Raw genomic sequence first — 25541 nt, forward strand, 5'->3', positions numbered from 1 at the left:
CGGAAATAAAGTCCCTCTCAAACAACGCCAGCCTGTCGGCGTCTCGTGACATGCCGCGGGAAGAGAGAAAGAGTCTTTTGTTGAAGGCGGTGGAGAAAGCAGGGGTGGGGGGCTGGCAGCCAAGGAAAGAAGGGGAGCCCCCCCCACACACACACACCATGGAAAGAGATGAACAGGGGAGGGAGAGGGACTTACGGGGACCCAGGGCAGATGTGAGGACTGGAAATCCCAGCTCCTGTCACTGTCTAGTCATGTGGCTTAGGTGTGTCCTCAAACTCCCCAAGCTTTAGGTTTTTGTAGCTATGGAATGGGGATAATTACATTTTATAACGCTCACACCAAATGACAGCTATGAAGCCATTAGCCCGGGGTGCAAGGCCCCGGGCCGAGGGATGGAGAACTATTAGCTCTCATTAAGACGGGGTGTCCACAGATTCCTGGCACTTGTCAACAGGTACGGGTACTCATCACAAGGGTAATGTATTTCCAGCTTGAGGAACAGCGGTGGGCCGAGTCCTCCCAAGCAGGACCAGACACCCCTTGCTGCTGTAGTGAGTGGCCGTGAACTGGTGACCCACATTATGCCCTTGAGTTCCCGTCCAGTTGTGGAGGTCTCAGGCCCTCCGGTCAGGGAGTCAGCTGGCTCCTTCAGGAGCTCGAAGGGGGAATCCGTTTCCCCATCTTTGCCCGCTGCCAGAGGCCACCCACATCCCTTGACTTGCAGTCTCCTCCTCCCTTCTCAAGATCGGCAGCACTGCTTCTTCTGATCTCTCTGCCTCCATTGGTACATCCCTCGCTCTGGCCCTGCTCCTCCTCCCTCTCCTCCTCCTCCTCCTCCCTCTCCTCCTCCCCCTCCTCCCTCTCCTCCTCCCCCTCCTCCCTCTCCTCCTCCCTCTCTTCTCTTCCTTCCTCTCTTCCCCCTCCTCTTTTCTTCTCCTTTTCTTTTTCCTTCTTCTTTGGAAGCAAAGTCTCAGTGTGTAGCCCAGGCTGGCCCCAACTCACAATCCTCCTGCCTCAGCTTCCCAGTGCTGGGATTCTACCCCCACTGCCCTCCTTCCTCCTGTGAGGGCTTCCGGTGGCAGTGGACCCTCCTGTATACATCAAGATCATCCCCCTATCTCAAGACTTGAAACCTGGTCACATCCACAAAGCCCCCTTTGTGTATCGGGCGACATCTTTGCAGGCTCTAGGAGGAAGGCTGGGGTGATGTTAGGGGATCAACCTGGGCAACAGGAAGGATGCTTGAGTCACCGAGGTTGGTCTCAGGGAGACAACTGAAGCACAGCGATGCCGTGGCTTGCCCAAGGTCACCCAGACTGTGAGTGGCAGAGTTGGAGCTGAGCCATACGCCTGAGCCCTGGTACCCCTGATGTGAAGAGATGGCTGGCCAGTGTTAGGCTATGACAGACGAGGCTACGCACCAGAGGTGCACCTGCTGGTTCACACCCTGGGGCACAGACATTGGCCTCCACATCCTTGGTGTCAGCGACTGACCAAATGCCAAGCTGACTCAGCCTCCCAGGGTCCATCTCCTTAGAGGTGGGGGATCCCCTGTAGTGCATCTAGAACTGGGGGGGGGGGCGTTCGCATCACTGTAAAGGAAAGGCAGGAGGGCAGCTGTGAGGAGACCCACACTGACCACGTTTCCTGGGGGTCCAAGCTCTTCCTTGTCCCAGCTGCCCCTGCCCCCCCTGCACCCAGGCTTTCTGCACTTAGTTCTGGACAACACAAGAGCCTTCTCTATGGTCCTGTCTGCCCTTCTCATCCCCCACAGCCACCAGACAGTTCTTGTGGGAGCAATCTGAATCAGTACCTACCACCCCCAACGCTCCCCACCACAAGACCCCCACCTCCATCAGCTGAAAAGCCCAAGAGCTATCGAGCTTCTGCTTGAGGCCTCCCTGGCCTGCTCCACCCTACTCTGTGCCCTGAGCACCTGAGCACCCTCTCCTCAGGGCCATCCCCTGTCCACCCCCAGCCTGGCTACCCATTTCCAGAAATCCCCCCATTGGACTCTCAGTGTGTGCAAGTGACCTCTTGTGTCCCTCTGCAAGAAACCTCTTTAATGCTGAGCCACCAGATCATATAAACACTGTGTGGTTTTTTTCCTTCATGTTGTATCACCCAGTGGACATGACACAGCGTGTCTTGTGTGTATTCCCAACAGGCTGGCGCCTCCCTGAGGGCAGGATCTCTGTCCAAGTGCTTCCACAATGTCTATGTTCCTACTCGGTACCCAGCGTTGCTATGTGGTAGCTGCTCAGTCAGTGTGCTTTGAGCTGAAAGAATGAGCTTAATAATGAATAGGTGAATGAATGAGTGGATGAGGGCAGTCATTCCTGGGCCACTCCTCTGGGGTGGGAACATGGCTTACCTGGATTGTCTATGGACTGAGGCACAGGAAAGATGGCCTCTAGCTGCATAGTTATCTACATGGATGGAGCTTCTCATCATAGCCCCCAATCCTCTTCCACCATGTAATCCGTGAATAACTAGACAACATCAGTTCTGTCTGGAATGTTCTCTGGAATGGGTTCTCTAAGCCATGGAAATGCCTTCTGGGTGTCAATGACCAGGTGGCCAGACTCTCTGCATGGTGTGTTGACCATCAGGAAGCCATGGTGCCTATGCAGAGAAGATAGGGGTCTACATCTGTGCCTGGGCTCTGCCATCTACCAGCCACCATGATCCCTGGGAGGTACTTAGCCTCCCCGAGTCTCAGTTTCTTTATCTGCAGGCTAATTCTCCAGTGAGAAGTACACCGTAAGCAGGCACAAAGGGTTGCTAAGCAGTGAGAACAGGCCTGCAAGGTCTTGGTTAAGTATGAACTCCCCTGATTTTTAAGCACCGCAACATTTAGACTAAAGGTGTGAAGCCTGCCTGTGAGCAACCCTTAACATCCAAGAGTGCCTGGGATGGTTATTTTAAGCCCTTGAAAGTAAATAACTGCCAACTGAGAAAAAACTATCTTTTGAAATTGGTGGAGAAATAAGGACATTTCGAGACAAACTAGGCAGTTCATTGCCAACAAGACAACACGGCAGAAGATTCTTAAAGAAATATTATATACACAGCAGAGCAAGAAAGTCTCCTACAGGAAAGAATAAATCTCAAGGGAGGACTGAAGAGAAGAGAGCTCAGGAGGAATCCATGATGGCCAACACAGAAAACCAGAGAAACCCTGATGCTAATAGGGAGAAATCGAAGAACAAATAACAATCCAACCAGAAAAAGCAACCCACAAGATAATTGGAAGGATAAACAGCTCTGAAAAATAATCCTAAATGTAAAGAGACATGGACTGGCTGACTGGAGTGACAAAAATAGATCCAGTTTGATGTGGTCTCCAGGAAACACACCTCACCAGCAAAGGCACCCACGGACTGGGAGCCAACGAATGGGAGCCAATCCTTCAAGCAAATGGAAGCTGGGAACAAGTTGGCATTCTGTTCAGATAATAGGCAAAGTTGATTTCCACCAAACTGGGCAGAAGAGATAAAGAAGATGGCTCAATATATTCATAAAGAATATATAGTAGGCTTATCCATGTATGTGCCAAACACTGGGGCTTCCAACTTCATAAAATGGACACTAATGGCATAAAAGATCACACGGGGCCTGATATAGTAATAGTGGGTGATTTCAATACCCCACGCTCATCTCTAGATCAGGCATATGAACTAAAAACCAACAAAGAAACCTCAGAGTTAAACTACAGCTCAGACCAAACTGTTTTTCTAGATGGGAACAAAACATTCCATCTGATGCAATAGAATTCCTCTCAGCAGCCCATGGAATCCTCTCTAAAGTAGATCACATTCTAGACCATAAACTTAAGTTGTAGCAAATAGGAAAGAATAAAAGCAATCTCTCACAGCTTATCAAGTCATACTCTAAGAAAACAAATGAAAAATATGAACAGCAAGAAAAACAATGACTACACAGAGGCTGAATAACGCTCTCTTGAGAGACCCGTAGTCATGGAAGAAATCAAGAATCAAACGGAAGCAAAGGCTTTTGGATACAGCTGGGGTGGTTCCAAGAGGATCTCAAACAAATAACCTAATGATGCACCTCAAGGGCTTAGAAAAACAAGAATGAGCCAGACCCCAAAGGACTAGATGGTAAGAAACAATATATATATATGGGCAGAAGTTATTGAAATGGAAATGCAATAATATATTCAACAGAGAGTTGACATTAGAAAAATAAATAAGATTGACAAACTCCTAGCCAAACTAACCCAAAGAGAAGAAATAGATTAATAAAATTAGAGGTGGAAAAAGGAGAGGTTGTCACAGGTGCCAATGAAATCCAGAGAAGAGTTAGAGAAAACTCTGAAAGATTTATATCCCTAAAATCTAGAAAATCTGAAAGAAATGGATAAATTCCCAGACACACATGACCTCCTAAAATTGAATCAAACAGCTCAGATGGAGCCAAAATGATCAATGAGATTGAGTCAATAACAAACACTCTCCCAATCAAAAGCAGTCCAAGATCAGATGGATTTACTACCAAGTTCTACCGAACCTTTAAAGAAAAGTTAAAACTGGTTGTCCACAATCTGTTCCATAAAATGGAAATGGAAGTAAAACTATCCAAACATTTCTACGAAGTCAGAATTTCCCGCATACCAAAACTGGAGAGGTGGCTCATTGGTTAAAAGTACTGGCTACTCTTGCAGAGGGCCTGAGTTCAGTTCCCAACACCCACATGGCTGCTCACAACAACCTGTAACTTCAGTTCCAGGGGATCTGACACCCTCTTCTGAGCTCTAAAGCAAGGAGTCTCAACCTGTGGGTCGAGAACAGGTTACAGTTATGAGGTAGCAATGGTTGGGGGTCAGCACAACATGGGGAACTGTATTAAAGGGCCACAACATTAGGAAGATTGAGGACCACTGCTAAAGGCCCTGCATTCAGGTGGTGCACAGACATAGGCAAACATAGATGTAGGCAAACACACACACAAAATAACTTTTCATTAAAAATAACTGGTTAAGGACACAACAAAGAAAGACAACCCTAGACCGGTTTCCCTGATGAACATAGACACAATTCTCAAATCAGAAGTTGAATTCAAGAACAAACAAGATTCAGCACTTTGACCCAGTGAGTCTCATTTCAGGAATGCAAGATTGGTTCAAAATACACAAATCACTAAGTGTGATTCAGCACATAACTCAACCTCAAGAGAGAGAGAGAGAGCCCATGTGATTGTCTCAGTTGATGCATAAAAAGCCTTCAATGAAGTTCAACCTACATCATGGTAAAAGCCCTGAAGAAACCAAGACTAGAAGAAGCACACCTCAACAGAATAAAGGCTATGGATGGCAAACCCATGGTCAAAATTATACAAAATGCTGGGGTGGGCAATGGACCATTTTCTCTACAATCTGGAAAGAGACTAGGATGTCCATGCTCTCTGCTCTTATACCATGCTTGAAGTCTTGGCGAGGTCCATAAGACAAGAGAAAGAAACAAAAGGGAGGTACAAGGGAGAAGAGAAGTCACATTATTCCCATCTCCAGATAACATGACCCTAAAGATTCCCTGGGAAAACGCTTGGGGCTGACAACACTCTCGGCAAAGTAGCAGGACACAAAACCGGCACACAAGAGTGAGCAGCTTTCCTAAAGGCTAAGAATGAACTCAAAGAGGAAGAAGTGTGCGTGTGTGTGTGGGGGGGTCTCATTCTCAGGACCTTAGAAACAACTCTAGACATAAACCTAACTCAGAAGGTGAAAGCCACCTACGAGATAAAGTAGGACACGAAAGAAAGAATTTGAGGATTCCAGAATACGGAAAGGCCTCCCGTGCTCATGGATAGGCAGGATTCATGTTGTGCTATCATTGACCCCAGAAGCAAGTCACTCAACTCCTTTATGTCTCTGCCTTCCATTCTAAATGGAGACAATGATCACTCAGGGGCGGCTCCCATGTTGACTGAATGAGAAAACCCGGGGAGGTGTTGAGTGCCATCATGACTGGCATGGAGCAAGTGCTGGGTGAAGGGCATCAGGTGGTGAGGCGGGCTGGGGTGGAGAGGAAAGGTAACCCAGGCAGCCATGACAGGTACAAAGCCTGAAGGACAGACCAGAATGATGGATTTGGGCAGCAGCTGGATCCTTTGGGCTAGTGTCCAGAGGACAGCCAGTCCTAACCCAGTCTGGGTCACAGCCCAAGCTGGGAAAACCCATAATTTAAAAAAAAAAATGCACATACTCACCCAATTCATACCTGGATCCAGAAGGGCCATGGACCACAGCTTCTGGGTCATGGCACCATCGGTATCCATCGTGGAGGATGGCCTGCACACTATAGGGGTTGTAGGAGCACCCTGGCTCCGCTCACTGCCAAGGACGTGTCCTGCCCAAGTGGTGACGCCAGAATGCCTCCGGGCACTGTCAGGCACCGTCATTTCTAGAAACTTGATCTGACTCAGGATGGGTCTGTGTGGCTGCAGCAAACCACACTGGTACCCGCTTCATAATCTTCCCTTGGGCGCTGCTGGCCGGGAGTCTCAGCCCCATTTGTAATGCGAGACAGACAGTGAACCCTGGGCCTTGGGTCGAGGCCTCCAGCATCTTGCATCCTTCAACTTTGAAATAACCGGGAGCCCTTTGGATCCGCAGGATTGCTTGCCCGAAGCAGAGCTGAAACTTGCACCCAGGGGACCAACCCCCAGGCAGCATTCAGTACCACCCGTCCCTGACTACCCCAAGACCAGTTGATGCTGACTGTCGATAGATGGGGGGCAGAGGAAGGGACACTTGTTTTGTTCTGTGCTTTCTTTGGACCAGACTCCCTGAGGCCACGGAGGCTGCCCTCCCATCTGCAGAGTGGTACTGTCATGCTGTGGGGATGGGGTTTCTTCCTCCTTTGTCTTTCCTTTTTCATGTGGTGTTGAGGCTCTCACATGCTAGGCGAGCATTCCACCACTGAGTGACGGCCCCAGCCTTCTTTTTATTTCCTATTTTGAGAAATGGTCTGTGTCGCTCAGGCAGGTCTTAAACTTAGGATCCCTAAACCCCAGCCTCCAAAGCAGCAGGGGTGACAGGCTTGCACCCCCAGGCTGACTTATCACCTCCGTGGGTCATGGCCCAGTGGCCCTGGCAAAACAGGAGCCCCGGAGACAGTGTCTTCTGGAAGCCCTGCAGCCACGCTCATGGTCCCCGGCCCCAGGGATGCAGGAGGCTGTTTGACTGAACCACACTGTCTTCCCTCCCCCACAGGACAGACACACTGGTGACAGCTGGGGGAGGGAGTGGAGCTTGAGATCCACTTCAGTGACACCTTGATGGACCTATATATCACCCAGTATAAATGGAGCCACTCCGAGGAGTATCGACAGTGGGTGAGCATCGGTGCATGTGTGGATGGCTGGCTCGTTCATCAGACCCCACTGCTACCCAGATCTGGGACCGTCGTGGGCCCCAAGTCACGCTCCAGCAGAGCACTGTCCCCTCTGCCACCGCCGCCGCCGCCACCGCCGCTGGTTTAGAGATCAGATCTGATAGTCTGTCCTCTTCTGTCTGTGACCCTTCTGTCTTGGGGTGAGGACAGCAAGGGCACTTACAGTCTTGATGGCCGAGACGGGTGCTGGGTGGGGCTGGCAGGGGTGGCGGGCGGACAGGCCAGGGCCGTCCATGGTCGTTACAGAGGATAAGATCTAGATGGGTCCAAGACAGATGGCTGTGGAGGAGGCAGTTCTGCTCTTGAGAGCCCCGGGCCAGAGCCTGGGGAACTGGCTGGACGGCGAGATGCAGCTGCTGGCATGGGCAACAGTGGGTGTGTGGCTTAGGGGAGGGTTCGAGGCAGGTGGAGGGTTGGAAATGTGAGCAGCATGGGCAGCGACTAGAGACCAGAGGCCCCTGTCACACAGCTTCTCTTCACCCACTTCTAGCCTTCCCCTCTCCTCCCTTCCTTCTCCTCCTTCCTTCTCCTCCTTCCATCCTCTCTTTCTGACTCCCTCTCTCTTTTGCCCTGTCTCCTTACGTGTTTCTTTTTTCTCTCTACTTCCTGACTCTGTCTGACTCTCTCATACCTTCTCTTCTGTTTCCTTCTCCTTCAGTCCTCCTGTCCCACCCTCAGTCTACCCCCCCCCCGCCCCCCCTCCCCCCCCTCCCCCCGCTGGGTTCTTCCCCTGTTCTCCCTCAGGTGGGGGTCTCTGACTGGCCTCCATCCCTGCTTCTCCCCACCTCTCCCCTTCTGCTCTTCTAGAGTCACGGGTGAGCATTGGGACTGTTTTACACTCAGGATGTCATCTGACACTCTTTTAGGGCATCTGCCACTGTGGTGCTGTCCTCACATGGGAGGGAGGGAGGGAGGGAGGGAGGGAGGGAGGGAAGGAGGGAGAGAGGGAGGGAGGAATCCTAACCATCTGTACCTATGGGCAGGATAAATGCTCAATTCTGGGTTGGGGCAAATGGATTTCCTGGTTCCTGTCTTTGCTGCTTCCTGCATGGTCCACACATCAGCCCCAAGAGGAACACAGTCTCAGGCCGCGCACCACACCCAAGATCTACCAGATTATGTTCCACACTCTCAAGAGAGTCATTTCACACTTGCCTAAGTCTCAGTTCCCTCCTCTGGAAAGTAAAAGGTGACAAAGTCCTGAAGGCTTCGTCATCGTAGTCCCGGTGGGAGAACGGACGACTGGATGCGAACTCTGCGGTGCTGTGCATGTCAGATGCCACCACGGTCTTCGGAGGTGGCTGGAGGTTCATGAGATGAGGCCCCTGTCAGCCTCCTTCGACCTAGCCGGTCCTCCCTGCTTCTCCACCCCTAAATCCGGCCCTTCTCCCGCTCCCACCTCCCTCCCTCCCCCTGCAGAGCACCACTGCCCAGATGTTTGTTTTTGTGACTTGAACTCACACATCATGGGTCTGTCTGGAACAGGGTAAGTGAGAACTCCTTGGATGTGAAGGTGGGACCACTTCAGACAGGCTCTTGTCATCCACACGTAGATTTTTGTCTCGTTGCAAATGACCGTTGGATGCAGACCTCTTGATCAAACACATCCCCCGAGCTGGGAGGTGTGGGAACCAGAGAAAGGAATTCACATTTTTTTCCTCTCCACCAGAGCTAGCCTGCATCCTAAACTGCCTCTTCCATGAGCCCCCTGTGGGGATCACATCCAATTACAGATGGACCTCAAAGTCCAGCGTCTGCTGTCACAAGCCTGCACGGCTCTGGAGGCTCCCACAGGAGTGAGTCGGCATCCACGGATGTTTGCCACGTACCGAGTGTGCACTGGGCACTTGACAAACATTTTTATGGGGTGACTGGGGGATGGTGTGCAGCATGTGGTTAATACATTTCCTGAGATGAAACACTCCATCCACTGTAGCCTCTTCCTTTGGTTTTAATAACAGCTGCATTGAACATGCGGGTCAGGTGTATCTCTGCCCATGCTGAGGGTGGCCCACAGACAAAATACGATCAGAGAAACTGGCATATTCCACCACAGAGCAAGTGTCCAGGGGACGTGTGCACATATTGGACTTGTGTGGACACAGAGGCATGAGCGTGCTGATTGCAAAGCTTCCCTTGATTTTAGAAGCATTGCAATATGGGTGGGGGTCTGAGGATACGACTCGGTGTGTAGAGTGCTCTTTAGGCAGCCGTGAAGCTGTGGGCTCTGTCTCGAACGACGTATAAACTGGGTTACGTGGTGCATGCTCGCAATCCCAGCACTCGGAAGGCAGAGGGAGGAAGATCAGAAGTTCCAGGTCATTCTTGGCTACAAAGTGAGTTCAAGGTCAGTCTGGGCTACATGAGACCCTGTTTCAAAGAATTGCCTTTTCCCCAAAACAAAAAGCAAAAACAAACAAAAATGAGGTGGGGATAACATGTTTGGGAATTAATGACATAAGGAAGTTTTCGCCCAAGTCAAAAACTACAAACAAGCAAACAAAAAGAAAGCCTTCATTTTCAGATGAAGAACTTGGGGCTCAGAGGGGCAAGGTTACTTGTCCAAGGTCACATAGCAGAATTGCCACTCTGACCTCTCAGGGCCATGTTGCCTGCAGGTTCACACAGAAGGACCTGCTGTGACCGCTGTAGAGGGTTCGAAGGAGAGACCGCCTCCATGGACTTCCCACCACACTGCACCCCACCCTCAAGTAGAAGAGGTCACTGTTATTGTCATCCGTGACAATCAGTCTCTGGCTTCTGATGCCAGTGGGAGACAGTATAAAGGCCCGCCACACTGCTTGACAACCTGAGAGACCATCCTGGTTTACAGACGCTGGTCTGGCTGCGAATATCCCCAGGTTTTAGTTTTTATCTTTTCCATTTTCGTTTGTGTGTGATGGTCCTGTGTGGTGCATGCATGTCTGCGTAGTATGGGGACAGGTTGTGTGTGCCTGTGTGCACATGTATGGGAAAGTCCGAGGCTGAGGTTGGGGAGCACCCTCCATCACACCTCCACCTTATTCACTAGAGCGGTCTCCCTCAGCCAAACCCGAGCTTGCCAATATGGCTAGTCTTGCTGGCCAGCTTGCTCTGAGGATCCCTGAGTCTGCCCTCTGAGACTGGAATACAGGTGGCCCATCACACCCACCTGGCATTTTTCTGGGTTCAGAACTCTGCTCCTCATATTTATGCAGCACAGGCTTTAACCCGTGTGTCATCTCCTCAGCCCCTTCCCTGGGTGTTAAAAGACACTCTGCAGGGCTTTACCATGGTGCTGGTGCACCATTTTGAAACCATCAGACCCATGCAATGGCCTGTGTGAAGAGCCTCCCACTTGCCGCGAAGGTCTCCTGTGTATCACTCCCTCAGAGAGGATGGTGAGGTCTCTGTTAGTTGGTTGTCTCTCTCTAGTGTATGGCCATGTCTCGCCCTCAGTGTGGCATCAGTGTGAGCTGAACTGATACTGGTCCTTTGTTGGCTTGCTTGTGATCTGTTTTCCTCCACTCAAATGCCAGCCTGTGGGAATGCCAGTCTATGGGAATGTTAGCCTATGGGAATGCCAGCCTATGAGAATGCCATCCTACTGGAAATGTTAGCCTATGGGAATGCCGGTCTATGGGAATGCTGGCCTATTGGAATATTATCCAATAGGAAACCAGCCTATGGGTATGTTAGCCTATGGTAATGCTGACCTATTGGAATGTTGGTTAGCCTATGGGAATGCTGACCTATAAGAACATTAGCCTATGGGAATGCCAGCCTATGGGAATGCCGACCTATAGAAATGTTAACCTATAGGAATGCTGACCTATGGAAATGCTAACCTATGGGAATGCCAGCCTGTGGGGCAGAGATTGGATCTGCATTGTCTGCACTGGGTCCCAATGACCAGAAAAGCCTGATACACAGCAGCGTTACATCAATGAGTCAATGAGGATAGGATGGATGGATGGATGGATGGATGGATGGATGGATGGATGTAAATGGATGGATGGATGGGTTGGTGGATGGATGGATGGGTAGATAGATTGGTAGATGGATGGATGGATGGATAGATGGATGAATGGATGGATGGATAGTTGGTTGGATGGGTTGGTGGATGGGAAGATGAGTGTATGAATAGATGGATAGATGAGTAGGTGGATGGATGGATGGATGGATGGATGGATGGATGGATGGATGGATGGGCTTTAGACAACCTGAGAGCTTGGGAAGATTCCACTTTTCTATCCTAGACTGTGAGTCCCCCAAAGGAAGGTCACCTATGGAAACACAGCCAGTTTGAAACATCATTTCCTTGAGAGCAGAAGCAGAGCTGTACTCAGCATGAAAGAAGAAACTCAAGGAACGAGCAGAAATGGCCAGTACAGTCACATGGGTCTCTATGATCTTTTAGGCAGATAGGAACAGTGAGAAAATGAAACATGGTAACCTACCCTCTCACACACCTTTCCTTGCTCTGTGGGCCTACCAGTAGGAACCCTCAAAAACTCAGGAGGCCAAATTTTAGCCTTCTGCCCGTTTCTATCACTGGCTGAAGGCCAAGATCAGAGCTCAGGCTGTAACAAGGGTCAGGGCTCAGGCTACAACCAGGATCGGGGCTCAGACTGCAACCAGGATCGGGGCTCAGGCTATAACAAGGGTCAAGACTCGGTCTATAACCAGGATCAAGGCTCAGGTTGTAACAAGGGTCAGAGCTCAGGCTGAGGACTCGGGCTACAACCAGGATAGGTGATCAGTCTTTAACAAGGATCAGGGCTCAGTCTATAACCAGGGTCAGGGCTCAGGCTGTAACAAGGGTCAGGGCTTAGTCTATAATCGAGGTCAGGGTTCAGTCTATAACCAGGGTCAGGGCTCAGTCCATAATCAGGGTCAGGGCTCCAGCTGTAACCAGGATCAGGGCTCAGACTATGACCAGAGTCAGGGCTCAGTCTATAACAAGGATCTGGGTTCTGGCTGCAGCAAGGGCCGGGGCTTACTGTGGAGCCAGGATGAGGGTTACACCACTACACTTACCGGACTCTGGACGCTGGAGGCTCACACCCCAGAATCTGTGTGCTGAGCATTGACTTTGCCTCCCCCGAGGTCCAGGTCCGCTGTCCTGCCTCTGCTTCCCCAGGAGGAGCATCCTTGCCTGGCCTGGCAGCCTCAGGCCCCCTGGTTGGGCCAGGCGTGGCCATGGGCACCTGGGCTCCAACTCCGCACCCCGAGCTTCCTTCCTGCCTCCCTCCCTCTGCCACCAGCTGCCGGCTCCGTCTGCTCGCTCCTCTCCTCTCCCCCTCTCTGCCTTAGAGACAGCTATAAGTCTCCCGTGAAATATATACAGTGTAAATATATAAAAAGCTTGTGCCTGCCTGCTGCTTATGTATTCATGAAATAGTAAATAAATTTTATGGGATAATTTGAAGGCTGCCAGGGAGCCGGGAGATGAAAACGAAGGCCTAATGAGATGGAATATCGGGGCAGCACACGCGATCGATCGGCGGCGGCGGCTGTAGGCCCGACCGGGAGGAGCCTGGCTCCGGGGACCCAGGGCCACAGGACGAGGTGCTCTGAGGGGCTTCGGGGGGTCATAAACCACAGCGGCTGGAGAGGGAAGCTAGGGAAACCCAGCAGAGAAGCTACAGACTGACTTCTTTCCCTCGCTCTGCCAGGGATGCGCTGTGAACCAGCTGGAGTGCCTCCTGCGTGCCTCAGTTTCTCCACATGTCTGGTAAGGGCCTGGACAATCCCCTCAGACCCTCCGGCCCTGTACTGGTGTGATGACGTGCCTGGATTTGGTAGTGTTCTCTCCACCACACTTCCACATGGCCTGAGCCATCTAGTTTATTCAGTTAAGGTTTGGTTTTCCTATTTCTCACTCACGATTGGCTGATTAGATAAACAAGAGAATGAATGAATGGATAAGAAAAAAAAAAGAATTTTGCTCACCCTTTTCTCCTGCACATCACCACTTTGGTGGAACCTGCCTTAGACTCTACTAAGCCATGGCTCCCTAGAGGTCATTTCCCCACAGCCACTAGAGGGCTCCAGTTAAAGTGATAAATTATGCCATGTCCCACCCAGTCACCCACTACTCTGTCACCCACTACTCTGTCACCCACTACTCTCTCCTTCCCTCCTTCAACGTTGTCAGCTAGTGGGCTACCTTGCTGTTCTTGGATTGCACCCCAGGGCCTTTGCACTGGCTGTTTCCTTCTTCATAGCAGACTCTCCACCCCCTTGCTAAGCATCCCCCAAATCCTGCTCAGCTCCCTGGTCATCCTGAGCCTTGTACATGAAAACCCAGCTGTCCGCTTCCTCCTCTCCCGCCCCTTCATCCTGCTTACCCCCACCAGCCCTTCCACGTGGGCCCCAGGGGAGCAGAGGCTTTTGGGAGGTTGTTCATTGCGGACCCCCCTGGTGCCCAGAGCACTGTGTGGCATGCAGTAGACACTGTCAGTCAGTGAATGAAGGAGTGAGTGAGTGACAGAATGAATAAGGGACCTTTCAAAACTGGTTTCATCATATTTTTAAAGCTTAATTAATTAGTGATTATATAATTGTGCTGGGAATGGGTCCCAGAGCCTTACACACTGCAGGACTTACACACGCCAGGCCCCACATATGCCAGGCCTTACACACGCCAGTCCTACACACACACCCTGCCACTGAGCCCCACCCACAACCCTTCCTTTACTTTTAGTTTGGGGCGTGGTCTCGCTAAGTTGCTTGGGTTGTCCTTGAACTTCCTCTGTCACCCAAGCGGATCCGGAACTCTCACACAGTGGCCTTTGTGCTGGGTCACAAGAGTGGGCCAGGCCAGCCTAGGGCCTGGAACTAGGAGAAAGGCCCACAGTAAAGAGGACCGCCGCCGCACAGAGCCCTGGCCGACCTCAGAGGACAAACTCACCATGCCGCCGCCGGGCTGCTTTCCCGCCTTGAAGAAGGAACAGCTGGGGTTTTCCAGGAACACCTCCAAAGTTCTCCTCAGGGTCTGTGAAGTTGTCGGGAAGTCTATCTTAGAGCTGACTTCAGTTCCACATGCTGTAGTTTCAACTCAATCTTGTTCTCAGAGGGAGCCTGGCCCTCACACACCTGAAGCCTGGAGTAGATGGCACCTCAAATCTGAGGTCTTTCTTGGCCTGCTGGAATTGGATTCATAGCCTGGTTCTGTCGCTTGCTTGATCCCTGAGCTTCGGGCATATCAGTAAGCAAGCAGAGAGGGCCACACCTAAGTAAACAGCAGGCAAGCAGTAAAGAAGTAAAGCCCCGAGCTCCAGGCCAGACTCACAGTAAACACCCCATTACAGTAGCTGGAATCTCAGCATGGTCCCTGTTGCTTGTCCACCGGAGGGCCCCGGGCTCCCCAAGGAGCACATTGCTAGTTGGTAATGGGATTTTCCCCATGTGGGCAAAGATGAATACACCCTTGATGTTGGCCATCCTGGCCAGAAACAGGTGAGCTCTGGGGACCAGGTGCCACCTGCCGACTGGCTCTCTCCACCTTCCCCAAAATATCTCTTTCACTTGTCTCTTTTTCCTCTGCTCACCCTCCTCCCTCCTGACGCCTTCTCTGCCTCATCAGCTGCCGACTGACCCTGTCTCCTCCTGTGGTGCATGCCAACCAAGGCTGAGTCCCGTTACTTTGGGGAAAGATCCCAGCAACCTTTTAACCCCTCACCCCACCCACCTGGAGCAGGCAGAAGCTGCAGCAATCCCAGTGGAGCAAATCCCCAGTCCTCTCCCCTCTCCTCCCTTCTCTTGCTTCCTTCTCCTTCTGTGAGGAGGGACCTGGGGTCCTCTGTCCTTCTTCTACCCCCCCCCCCAACTCCACAAGGAATACACAAAGGAGCAGAGAAGGTGTTGAAAGCTACAAGTCAGAAAGTGTGGGAGTCCTGGGTCACCCGCATGCTCGCTATGTGACCTTAAGCAAATGACTGGACCTCTCTGAGCCTGTTACACCGCCTGTGAACTGGGCATCAATAGGATCTACCTCATGCATCAGGGAGGCAGAAAGTGCTTTCGTTCTTCTCTTTTTCCCCAAACCAATCTTTACATCGATTTCCCGTACCTCTACCTCCTGCCACAGCTCACAGGCAGCAAGAGAGCCTGAGTGTGTCTTCTTCGTTCACAGACTCAAGTCCCTGTGTGACCAGCACTGCCACCAGCCCCCGCAGGGCCCAGGCCTCCTGCCACGGGCACCCTGGGGGCTCTGGAGACAAACAGACAAGCCCCATTCTCTTCTAGGAGCCCTTTGGGAGAGAGCTAGGTGAGCCATCCACACCTCAGCATTGTCTGAGCAATTACTGTGTGCTAAGCTCCTTCCTGACATCAAATCCAGCCTCAGGGAGATGCTGCAGTGTTAAAACTCTTGCTGCACAAGTTGAGAGCCTGAGTTCAGATTCCTAGAAGCCATGTGGATGTGGCAGCCAGCCTGAAATTCCATCCTGGGAAGGTGGAGACGGAGGATCGCCAGAGCAAGCTGGCCAGCAAGACTAGCCATTTCTTCAAGCTCTGGGTTTGAGTGAGAGACCCTGCTCAGTGAATAAGGAGGAGCAATGAAGGGGGTATCCTCACACACATTGGAAAATGGAAAAGGAAATTAAGTTAAACATGGCAGTTCATCCAACTACCACCCAATGAGCTCCTGGGTTGTGGTTGGCTTGAACTAACACCACATGGAAAAGCTGAGGGGTGCAGTGTGCCTTCCCAGCATGCTCTGGACAAATAGATAGATAGATAGATAGATAGATAGATAGATAGATAGATAGATAGATAGATAGATAGATAGATAAAATTAATCACACCATCTTCGATCCACATGGACCCTTCCCTTGTCCTTATTCTCCAAATAAAAGAGTATAGCTGTCCCTGGTAAGTCACCTTGAGGTGGTTAAAACAAGAGGGTATGCAAAGGATTCTATTCGACACTATGCAGTCTTACACAAGATTTGACATCCACGGACCTTGGCATCCAGAGAGGGCCCTGGTACCAACCCCCTCTGTTTTAGGTATAGCTGTGACAGACAGACGGGGGGTGGGGAGAAGAGTCAGAAACCTACTCTTGTGGGCAGGAGACACGTGGACAGCTGAGTAAACCATGGAAGGGGTCACGTGAGACCGAAGAGAAAGTATAATGCAGGTTGAGGGAGCTCGCGAGTGTTGTGGAGGGAGGGGCCGTACGCAATGGCGGTGAGCAAGCAAGGGTGTTTGAGCAGAGCCTAGGAGGAGGTGGCAGCCCGAGGAAGACAGTCGGGTAGGAAGTGGCAGACACAAAGACTCAGAATCTAGAAACAGCAAAGGGCTCCTGGGGTGGTGTGAAGGCCTAGGAGCAGAGTGAGTGGGAACAATGGGGCTAAGCCCGCAGCCCAAGGCCTCCTGCAAAAAATGCTGAGGGATCAGGGAATGCCAGGAAAGGGGAAGGCTTCTGGCTTGGCATCCTCGAAGCCCCGAAGCCCTTGTTATCTGGCTGTCTGACCCGCTGAGGCAGGAGAACTGTGAGCTCAAGACCAGCCTGGGCTACACAGTGAGACCCTGTCAAGAAGGAGGAGGAAGAAGAGGAGGAGGAGGAAGAGGAGGAGGAGGGAAGGAGGAGGGAGAAGGAGGGGGGAAGAAGAGAGGGGGAGGAGGAGGGGGGAAGGAGGAGGAGGAGGAAAGGAAATAGACATTTGAACACTTCTTGGTGAGGTTTTTTAAAGCTGAGTCTGTGGTCAAAGCAGCCAGATTGGTTGTTACTTCTGCAGCCTGACTGACAGGGAAGGAAAATGGGGTTATCTTCCAGGAAGGTGGAAACATTCTGGATTATTCTTGAGGTTTGGTTGCTCAAGATCAGGCATTTATGGGAACTCAAAAATGGCCCTCTTGAGAGCTGTGCTTTAAACTGTGTGTTAACCAGACATGGATCCTATTAAGGAGGGAAAGGTGAAGGGATTGGTGAGGTGGGATGGAGGGAGGTTGCAGACACCTTCACTTGCATCAAAACACATGGTAGAGGGATGGACGGATGGCATAGTATGATGCCCAAGTGCCTCAGGCTGTGAGCCGCTGTATCTAAGGCTCTTGTGCCTTTGTGTCAGATACATTGCCATAGAGCTGTAGACTACCAGAGGGACCCAGCTCACAAGGCTGACCGCAGAACTACAGCCCGGAAGGGATGCACGCCACCAAATCTTCCAATATCAGTATACGTGTTTTCTTCCATCCTTTTATATGACTGCATAGTATTCCATTGGGTGGAAAAAAAAACCAGTGTCTATTAGCCCAGATCCTATATGTACAGGCACATGAGACTTTTCTACAATGACACATTTTGGGTGTACCATTGTTTTAAAGACCATGAAACAGAACCTAGCCCTTCTGCATAGATGAGTGGAGGGGGAGGGGGTTTCTCTCGTCACTACCCACAAAGCATCATTAAGCCCTGTGCTTCCCCACTCCAGCTTTTATTAAATTATCCCAATTTGTCCTTTCAAATAGATGTCTTTTCTTAAGTAGTGATTTACCACAATTAAGCCCCCCAAAATTAAATTAAATGAATTATGCCTCTCAGGTTGGGTGTCTGCAGGACCTGAGGTTGGATGCAGCAAGGGTCTAGATGCTATTAAAAGCGAAGGCAGGGGGACTGTGTGCTGGGTTAGAAGGGAAAATTCATGGCTCCACTGATACGCCATGATAAATAATTATGAGTTATTAATTTTAAATTACATCTTTAATGCGATGCATGATTTTAATTCCCCTTACAGTATTAATATCGGACTGGCTTTGATTAATTTAAGGCAGAACAGAAAGGTGCCAATTAAGGAAGCTGGTTGGGAGCTTGGAGGTGTTTAGAGCTGTCTCCTGGTACCCCTCGCTGGGGACCCAAGGTCACTACTCAAGGGAATCTGCAGATCGTCCCCGGGAACCCAGGCTGGGCCATGTCAAAAAGAATGGGAGATGGATGTTAACCCTTGGTGTGTCTTCAGTGGAGGATGCAGAGAGAGGAGGCCTGATCTGTGACAGCCTGAGGAATGCTACACAGCAGTTGAGTGTTCCTTCAATGTGTGTTAAGAGGAAATCTGACTGCTGTTCCTAGTATGATCTCTGGAATGCCTTTTTTTTTTTCAAATCAGAAAAGCTTGGTTTACAATCGGGGAAAAGAAAAAAAGACAAAACCAAGGGATAGGAGTTGAGACAAAGCCTCACTCTGTAGCCCACGCTGTCCTCAAACTTGCAGCAATCCTCCTGCCTCTGCCTCCAAAGTGGTGAGGTGAAAGGTATATGCCACCATGATCCACTTTAAAAAGAAATCTGTGTTGGGATGTGATGGTCCATACTTGGGAGGTTGAGGCAGGAGGACTGAGAAGTTAAGGTCAACCTGGATTACAGAATGAGACTGAGGCGCAAGGAAGGAGTGAGGGAGGAGGGATGGGAGGAGGGTGGGAGGAAAGGAGGGAGGGAGGGAGAGGAGAACGAGAGACTGAAACTCATGATTTCACAGCCAGGACTTCTTAGATTGAGGGTAAATTTAAGTTGAAAGAAAAGACAAAGGGGCTGGAGAGACGGCTCAGTGGTTAAGAGCACTGGCTGCTTCTTCCAGATGGACCCAGGTTCAATCCCCAGCACCCACCTGGCAGCTCACAACTGTCTGTGACTCCAGTTCCAGGAGATCTGACGCCCGCTCAGATACATACACGAAGGTACAACACCAATGCATATAAAATAAATAAACTAGTAAATAAATAAACAAACAAATAAATAAAAAGACAAAAATAAAGGGCCGCATGAAGCCTGTCTTGCATTTGAGAACGGTCAAGAGAAACCATGATAGTGTTTTCAGGCAACGGAAGCTGGAGACTCTCAAGTGGCTGTCCTTCCAGCCCCAAGTGACAAGCAATGAGTCCATGGTCTCCAACGGAGTCAGGGGTGACTTTCAACAACTCACAGTTACAGACGGTGCCTCTGGCCACCTGCCATGGAGGCCTCATTTTAAGTTAATGGTCAAACCAACCAAGACCTGCTTTCATGGACAGCGTGGCTTGGGCTAAAGTTATTAATTCAAGTTTTAGGGGTGTTTCTGGGGCCTCTGAAAATGGTTCTGAGGGTAAGATGTTGGCTGAGCAAGCTTGAGGACCTGAGATTGAATCCTCTGTACCCATGAAAAAGTCAGGACTGGAGATGCACTTTATAATGGCAATGTCGCAGAGGCAGAGAAGAAGGCAGAGGCAGAGGCAGAGGCAGGAGGCTTCTCCAGCTAGGCAGGTAGCATCAGTGAACTTCAGATTCATTTCGAGACCCTGACTCAAAAACTAAAGGAGAGACATTAAAAACTCCAGACACTGACCTCTGGCCTCCGCCCCCCCCCCCACCCCACTGCGCGGGCACACACACGAACACGCATGACAAGATTCATTTCAAACACAACGGTGATGCATGGTGGGAGGTGGCATGCGGCTGGGACAACACCGCTGACTGCGATCACTCCACACGGGAGCCACAGTGGTAAAGATCCGATCGCTCTCTCTCCAACAGCACTGAACAGACATCCCAGCCAGGGCTCCACAGTAATGAAGATCCCTAGGACCAAGGCATGACGGGAGTGCTGTGCCCCCCCCCCCCCCACCACCACCACCATCGTGAGAATTACTGCTGCTGAGTGACGGATGAGCCTTAGGTCAGAAGTGCAACCCATCCAGGGCTTGGCGTTTCTTAAAATAAATCCGCGGAGTCTAGAAAACTGCCAGAATTGGGACAGGAACCTGAGGGTGAAACGTGGTGTGAGGGGTGGGGCGGGAAGGAGAGGACCAGGGCAAAGATAAAGAAGGCAATGGGGTCTGGAGTCGAACGGCAGCGTGCCGGAGGCTGAGGCGGGAAGATCTTGGGGTCGGGACTGCAGAGTGAGACCCTGTCTCCAAACGAAACAAGACGGAAGTAAAGGAAACACCAGCGCTCGGTCAACACCAGCATCATGTTCCATTTTGGGCCCTCGCCGCACAGACTTCCAATCCTTGAGTATCTGAGCCCGAGTCCTCCTAGGTCCTGATACAAACTGAAGTTCAGAGAGATGCAGCAACTTGTTTGAGACCCATCAGCAATGCGACCGTGGAACCGGTCTTCCGTAGTCTGAGATTCCGAGGGGCAGAGAGGTTTAGCATCAGGCCCCAGACCACACGGCCACCAACCAGACCGAAGGTGAGTTGAGCTGCCAGTCTGGGGACCACAGCTCAGTGTCTTGGTTCTCAGGCATTCTGGGTAGGACCCAGCTGCGTCACTGTCAGCTGTCGGGAGGCGGTGGAGCAGGGAGGAAGTGTAGACTCTCCTTTGGGCGTGGCCTCCCTGACCTGGCTCTGCCCAGCCTCTAAGCTGGGGTTTCTGGGAAGCCAGACCGAAGAGAGACAATCAGACAAGGCCCCTGGGATGGATTAAAAAGGCAGGAGCTGCCAGGTGGACCTGCTGGTTCATGGCCAAAGCTTGCTCCTCTAGAGGAATTAAAAATGAGTTCTAATTCCGAGTCAGAGGAGGGCCAGAGAGACCAACTCCCAGAGATAAGCCAGCCCGGCAGGTGCAAGTTTCCTGTGTCCCTCAGTGTGAGGGACACAGACACCACCGGCCCTCAGCTTACTCCCTGAGCCAGGGTTCGAGGCCAACCGCTGCAGAGCACTGTCTTGTACCAAATCTCATTGTCGCTGTGAAAGATGGACGAGGATCCCATGAGGAGACTCGCTCACCCACTGAGGGAAGCCAGCCAGAGACAGGGCTGAACTCAGGCTCTAGCTTGGCCCAGCTGGCTCCTGCCCCTTCACTACCCTGTCTGCAGTGAGGTTTTTGTATGTCAGTGAACTGCTGGCTTCCTCTTTCTTTGCAAAATCAGGGGCCGAGGACCACATCTATTACACCTCCAGACTCAAGCAGGCAACGGGCAGCGTGGTACACAGTGTGTTTTTGTTGAATAAGTGGGAAGAAAGGATGAGGGAGGGTCAGAGTGGGAGGGGAGGAGGGAAGATATATTGATAGATGAATGAATGCAATGATAGATGAATAGATGGATGAGTGGAAGGAAAGAAAAGAAACATGGTAGGTAGATGGGTAGATGGATGGATAGTTGGGTAGGTGGATAGATAGATAACTGAATGGGTAGGTAGATGGATAGTGGATGGGTAGACAGATAGATGGATAAGTCGATAGATAGATGGGTGACAGATAGGTAGATGGATAGATATTGGATAAGTGGATGGATGGAAAGTGGGTGAGTGATGAGTAGATGGGTTGATGCAATAATGGATGGATCCATGGATGGATGTTGGGTGGGTAAATGGTAGATGGGTGGGTAAATGAGTGGGTGAGTGGATAGGTGGGTAAATGGATGGGTGGGTAGATGGATAGATGAATGGATGGATAGTAGGTGGGATAGATGGATGGATGGTAGGTGGGATGGATGGATGGATGGTAGGTGGGATGGATGGGTGGATGGATGGATGGGGAATATATGGGTGGATGGAAAGATGAATGGATAAGTAGATGGGGTGGATAGATGAACAGATGGATGGTTGGGCGAATGGTGACTGGGTGGGGGGATGGGAGATGGATGGATAGAAGAGTGGGTGGATGGATGGATGGATAGGATAGGATAGGCATACGGATGAAGGGAAGACACATTAACCAGGCCCCACATGCCCTTGCTCAGACACTGCCTGTGTGCTTGGAATAAATGGTGACGTGTGCGGAGGGGAGGTGGTGAGAAACAACTCGGAGGTGGGGTGTGGGCACATGCGATGGCCCGCCATCGTCGTGGGGCGTGGGAGACGGATGGGTCTTGGAAGAGAATAGGGTAGACACTCGCAGCTTCTGGACTGACTCTGAGGTGCAGCACGCAGCAAGAGACAGGTCAGCTCACTTCTTATTGATGTCCTCAGATGGTCCTGCCTCCCTCGTGGGACTCATCATGCCTCTGCTCAGGCTGATCTGGCGACAGTGTCAGGCTCCCTGTCATCACAGCAGGCTGAGTAACAACACAGATGCCATCAGCCTCCGCACTGTGTTGGGATCTTAGCTTTTGCCATTTGCCTGCTGTGTGACCTTGAATAACTGTCTCACTCTCTCTGATCCCAACCTACAGTCTGTCCCTTGGGGGAAAACTACATGAGCCACCGCCTTGCAAGAGATGGGGCTGCCTAGGTAAACGGGGCTCATGGGTGCTCATCATAGTGCCCAGTGTACGGTTGGCACAAACTGGGCAGTAGTGGCTTTTTGTGGCCAGTAGCCCGCTAGCCATGTGGGGCAACATGGAGATAAAAAAAAAAAAAAGAACAGATTGCTGGAGAAGGTGGAGTTGTAAACGGCCAAATGGGAGCTGGGGAAGATGTCTCAGTAAACTTGAGGACCTGAGTTCAAATCCCCAGAGCCCACAGTAGTGTGTGTGCCTGTAATCTTAGTGCTCATGGGCAAGATGGGAAATGGAGGCAGGAGAATTCCTGGAAGCTCGCTGGCCAGCTAGCCTGGAGTACACAGTGGAGAAATATAAGAAACTCTGTCTCAAATAAGGTGGAAGAGGAGGCGAACACCCAAGAGCGTCATCTGATCTCTCTCTCTCTCTCTCTCTCTCTCTCTCTCTCTCTCTCTCTCTCACACACACACACACACACACACACACACACACACACACACACACACACACACACACACACGAAAACATGATTTAGTTGAAGGAGGAGGAGGAGGAAGAAATGGCCAAACATAAGCACCAAATTCTCAACTGAGAAAAGCATGCTTGCAAAGAGCTGAGCTTAGACTGTGTCATGAGCCTCAGCTGAGCCGTGTTTTGCTTCTGTGTGTTGGAAGAGGTCCTACAGCCCCACATGTATTGGCTATCTATACTCACATGTGCTTCCTAACAAGCATGCCCCTCCTCCTACACACACGGGACTCTTCTCCGTTGGAACTGACTAATCTGGGATGGAGCAGGGACCAATGCCCTATGGTTGGGCTCATTCTCTGGGTCTACCTACAGACACCAAGGCTTCGGAGACAGTGTTTCCCTCCACTAACCCTTCTTCCCTCTCTATGAAACAGGGACAGTTGTGGGACATTGAGGGGTAGCAGGAGGCTGGCAAACACTGCATTTGGGGAGTGCCTGGCTTCAGAAGCTACTGAATGCATGCAGAGTCACACCACTTACTGTCCACGTTGTGTCCTGGGACCCAGTCCTCCAGAGCTCCAGGCTCTGGGTTGGGATTCCCAGCAGGAAAGGGCTTTGTGTCCAGGTTGGGCCCTGGGCACCTGCTGACCATCTGCTGGGGGAGATTTCTGCTTAACAAGCCTTGTAATCTTCGCTGTGATCACAGCTCCCAGCCGCCCTCCCTGGGCTCTCCCGGGGGCCCCAGCCTCTCTTGCTAACCCTCTGCCACAGCTATGAATAGCTGAACACCTGACCCGCATTTCAATATGCTCAGAGCAGCCCAGGAGCCAGGGCAGGCTCCCGAGCTGACTGCAGCAGCTTCCCGCAACAACGTTTACTTATTCAAATCTTCCATGCAACAAACATGTATCGAACATGCCACTCCATGCCTGGCCAGACTCAGACATGGGGACATCTGGCTGCGGCTTCTGAACCCCAAGACCTTTCTTGGACCCACTTGTGGTGACAGAGGGAACATTTGGCCAAAACATCCGTGAGGGTTGGTGAGCTGGCTGATGGGTAAAGGTATTCGTGGCCAAGCCTAATGACCTGAGTTCAATCCCTGAACCCCAAGTAGATGGGGAAGGAGAGAATCGACTCCTGCATGTTGTCCTCAGACGAGACCCTGTGATCATACAGCTTCCAACTCTCTATCAAAAAATGCAGAGGACATCGGGCAAGTTCACTAGTGACAAGCAGGGGGATGGGCATCTGAAGACGGTGAGTTCCTGGAGGAGGCCATGGCAGACACCTGAGAGACAGGACAGGGCTGTGGAAAGGTCACATGAAGTTTAGTCCCAGCCCAACCCACTTAAATCGTATTGCAGAGTCTGTGACATTTTGAGGCAAGGGAACAGGTCACTATCCCCAGTAGGAACCAGGCATTGTCTACGGGCCACCTCTGGTGTCTGGGAGAGGCAGACCTAAGCCTCGCCGTCCAAGGACAGGAGCGCCAAGTGCTTACTTTATATAGTGTGGCAGCTGGGCACAGATGCACAAAACCATAGAGACCCCTCCCCCATCACCATCCTCAGTTCCTCGCCGACCCTGGCACTGCCCCAACCCAGTCCTGGGTGACAGCAATTGCCTGCTTCACAGCGCTCCAAGGAAGTGGCTGGAAGCACAGACCGGGCACCACATCCAGTTTCTAATGCTCCCTCACTCATAAGGTCTTGGAGAAACATCCCAACTCGCTCCAGGCCTCAGGTTTTTGTTGTGGTTTTGGTTTTGGTTTTTCGAAACCGGGTTTCTCTGTGTGGTCCTGACCATCCTGGAACTCACTATGTAGACCAGGCTGGCCTTGAACTCAGACATCTGCCTGCCTCTGCCTCCTGACAAAGGCATTCACCACCATGACCAGCCAGCCAGGCCTCAGTTTTTTTCATCCACAAAATGAGCTGCTCACTCTCCTGCCTGGTTCCCTAGGGTTTTGGAAGCTCAAAACCCAGACTCTCAAGGCCCACAGCCCATGCCAGCACACAGTCAGACACTCCAGTCCATTTCCTCTCCTAAGGTGAGGCGGCTCCTCCCTCTTTTCCTGGGGAACCCTGAACAGACCACTGTCCCCTGTGGCCTCGGTTTCCCCATCAAGGTATCAAGTTCAGCTCTGAACATCTCTGAAAAGCAGCCCACTGAGAAAGGCATTGCTCTGGCCATCCCAGCCCTCTTCCAGGGCAGTAGGCTTCGGGACAGGTTTTGGGACAGGTGAGCGTCACCCCCATTTTTATCAATGAACACACCAAGCTTCTGAAGGCTTTCCTTCGGCAGGAAGGGTTTTGTCGTAACCCCCCACCCCCATACACACACACTATGATTCCACTGACTTGAGTCCCCTCGACTCAAAGCCAGGATAGGCAGTGGCTTGCCAATACTCCCTGGCTGATGATGGTCAGATAAAGGCAGTTCAGCTTAGGATTTGACGAGGTGGAGAGATCCGCTCCAGGGTGTCTGTGCCCAACTCCTCTCTGCAGACAGGCCAGCTGATA

The 25541-nt window shown here is 51.3% G+C and overlaps 1 protein-coding gene across 3 annotated transcripts in view; it reads left to right on the top strand.

Annotated features, from left to right (window-relative positions):
* Rbm19 (RNA binding motif protein 19) overlaps nt 1–25541 on the top strand; it is a 216391-nt gene that overhangs the window by 128311 nt on the left and 62539 nt on the right. Inside the window, exon 24 of one of the 3 annotated variants that reach the window (XM_052755201.1) lies at nt 7238–7387. The exons of the other annotated variants lie outside the window; for them this stretch is intronic. Within the exon in view, the coding sequence (XP_052611161.1) occupies nt 7238–7254 (17 nt within the window). The 3' untranslated portion in view covers nt 7255–7387. Of the gene's footprint in view, nt 1–7237; nt 7388–25541 lie in introns of those variants that run through there. 3 annotated transcript variants of the gene reach the window in all.

Source organism: Peromyscus californicus, unplaced genomic scaffold (assembly GCF_007827085.1).
Source record: "Peromyscus californicus insignis strain IS unplaced genomic scaffold, ASM782708v3 Scaffold_2__1_contigs__length_46816999, whole genome shotgun sequence".
Lineage (NCBI taxonomy): Eukaryota > Metazoa > Chordata > Mammalia > Rodentia > Cricetidae > Peromyscus > Peromyscus californicus.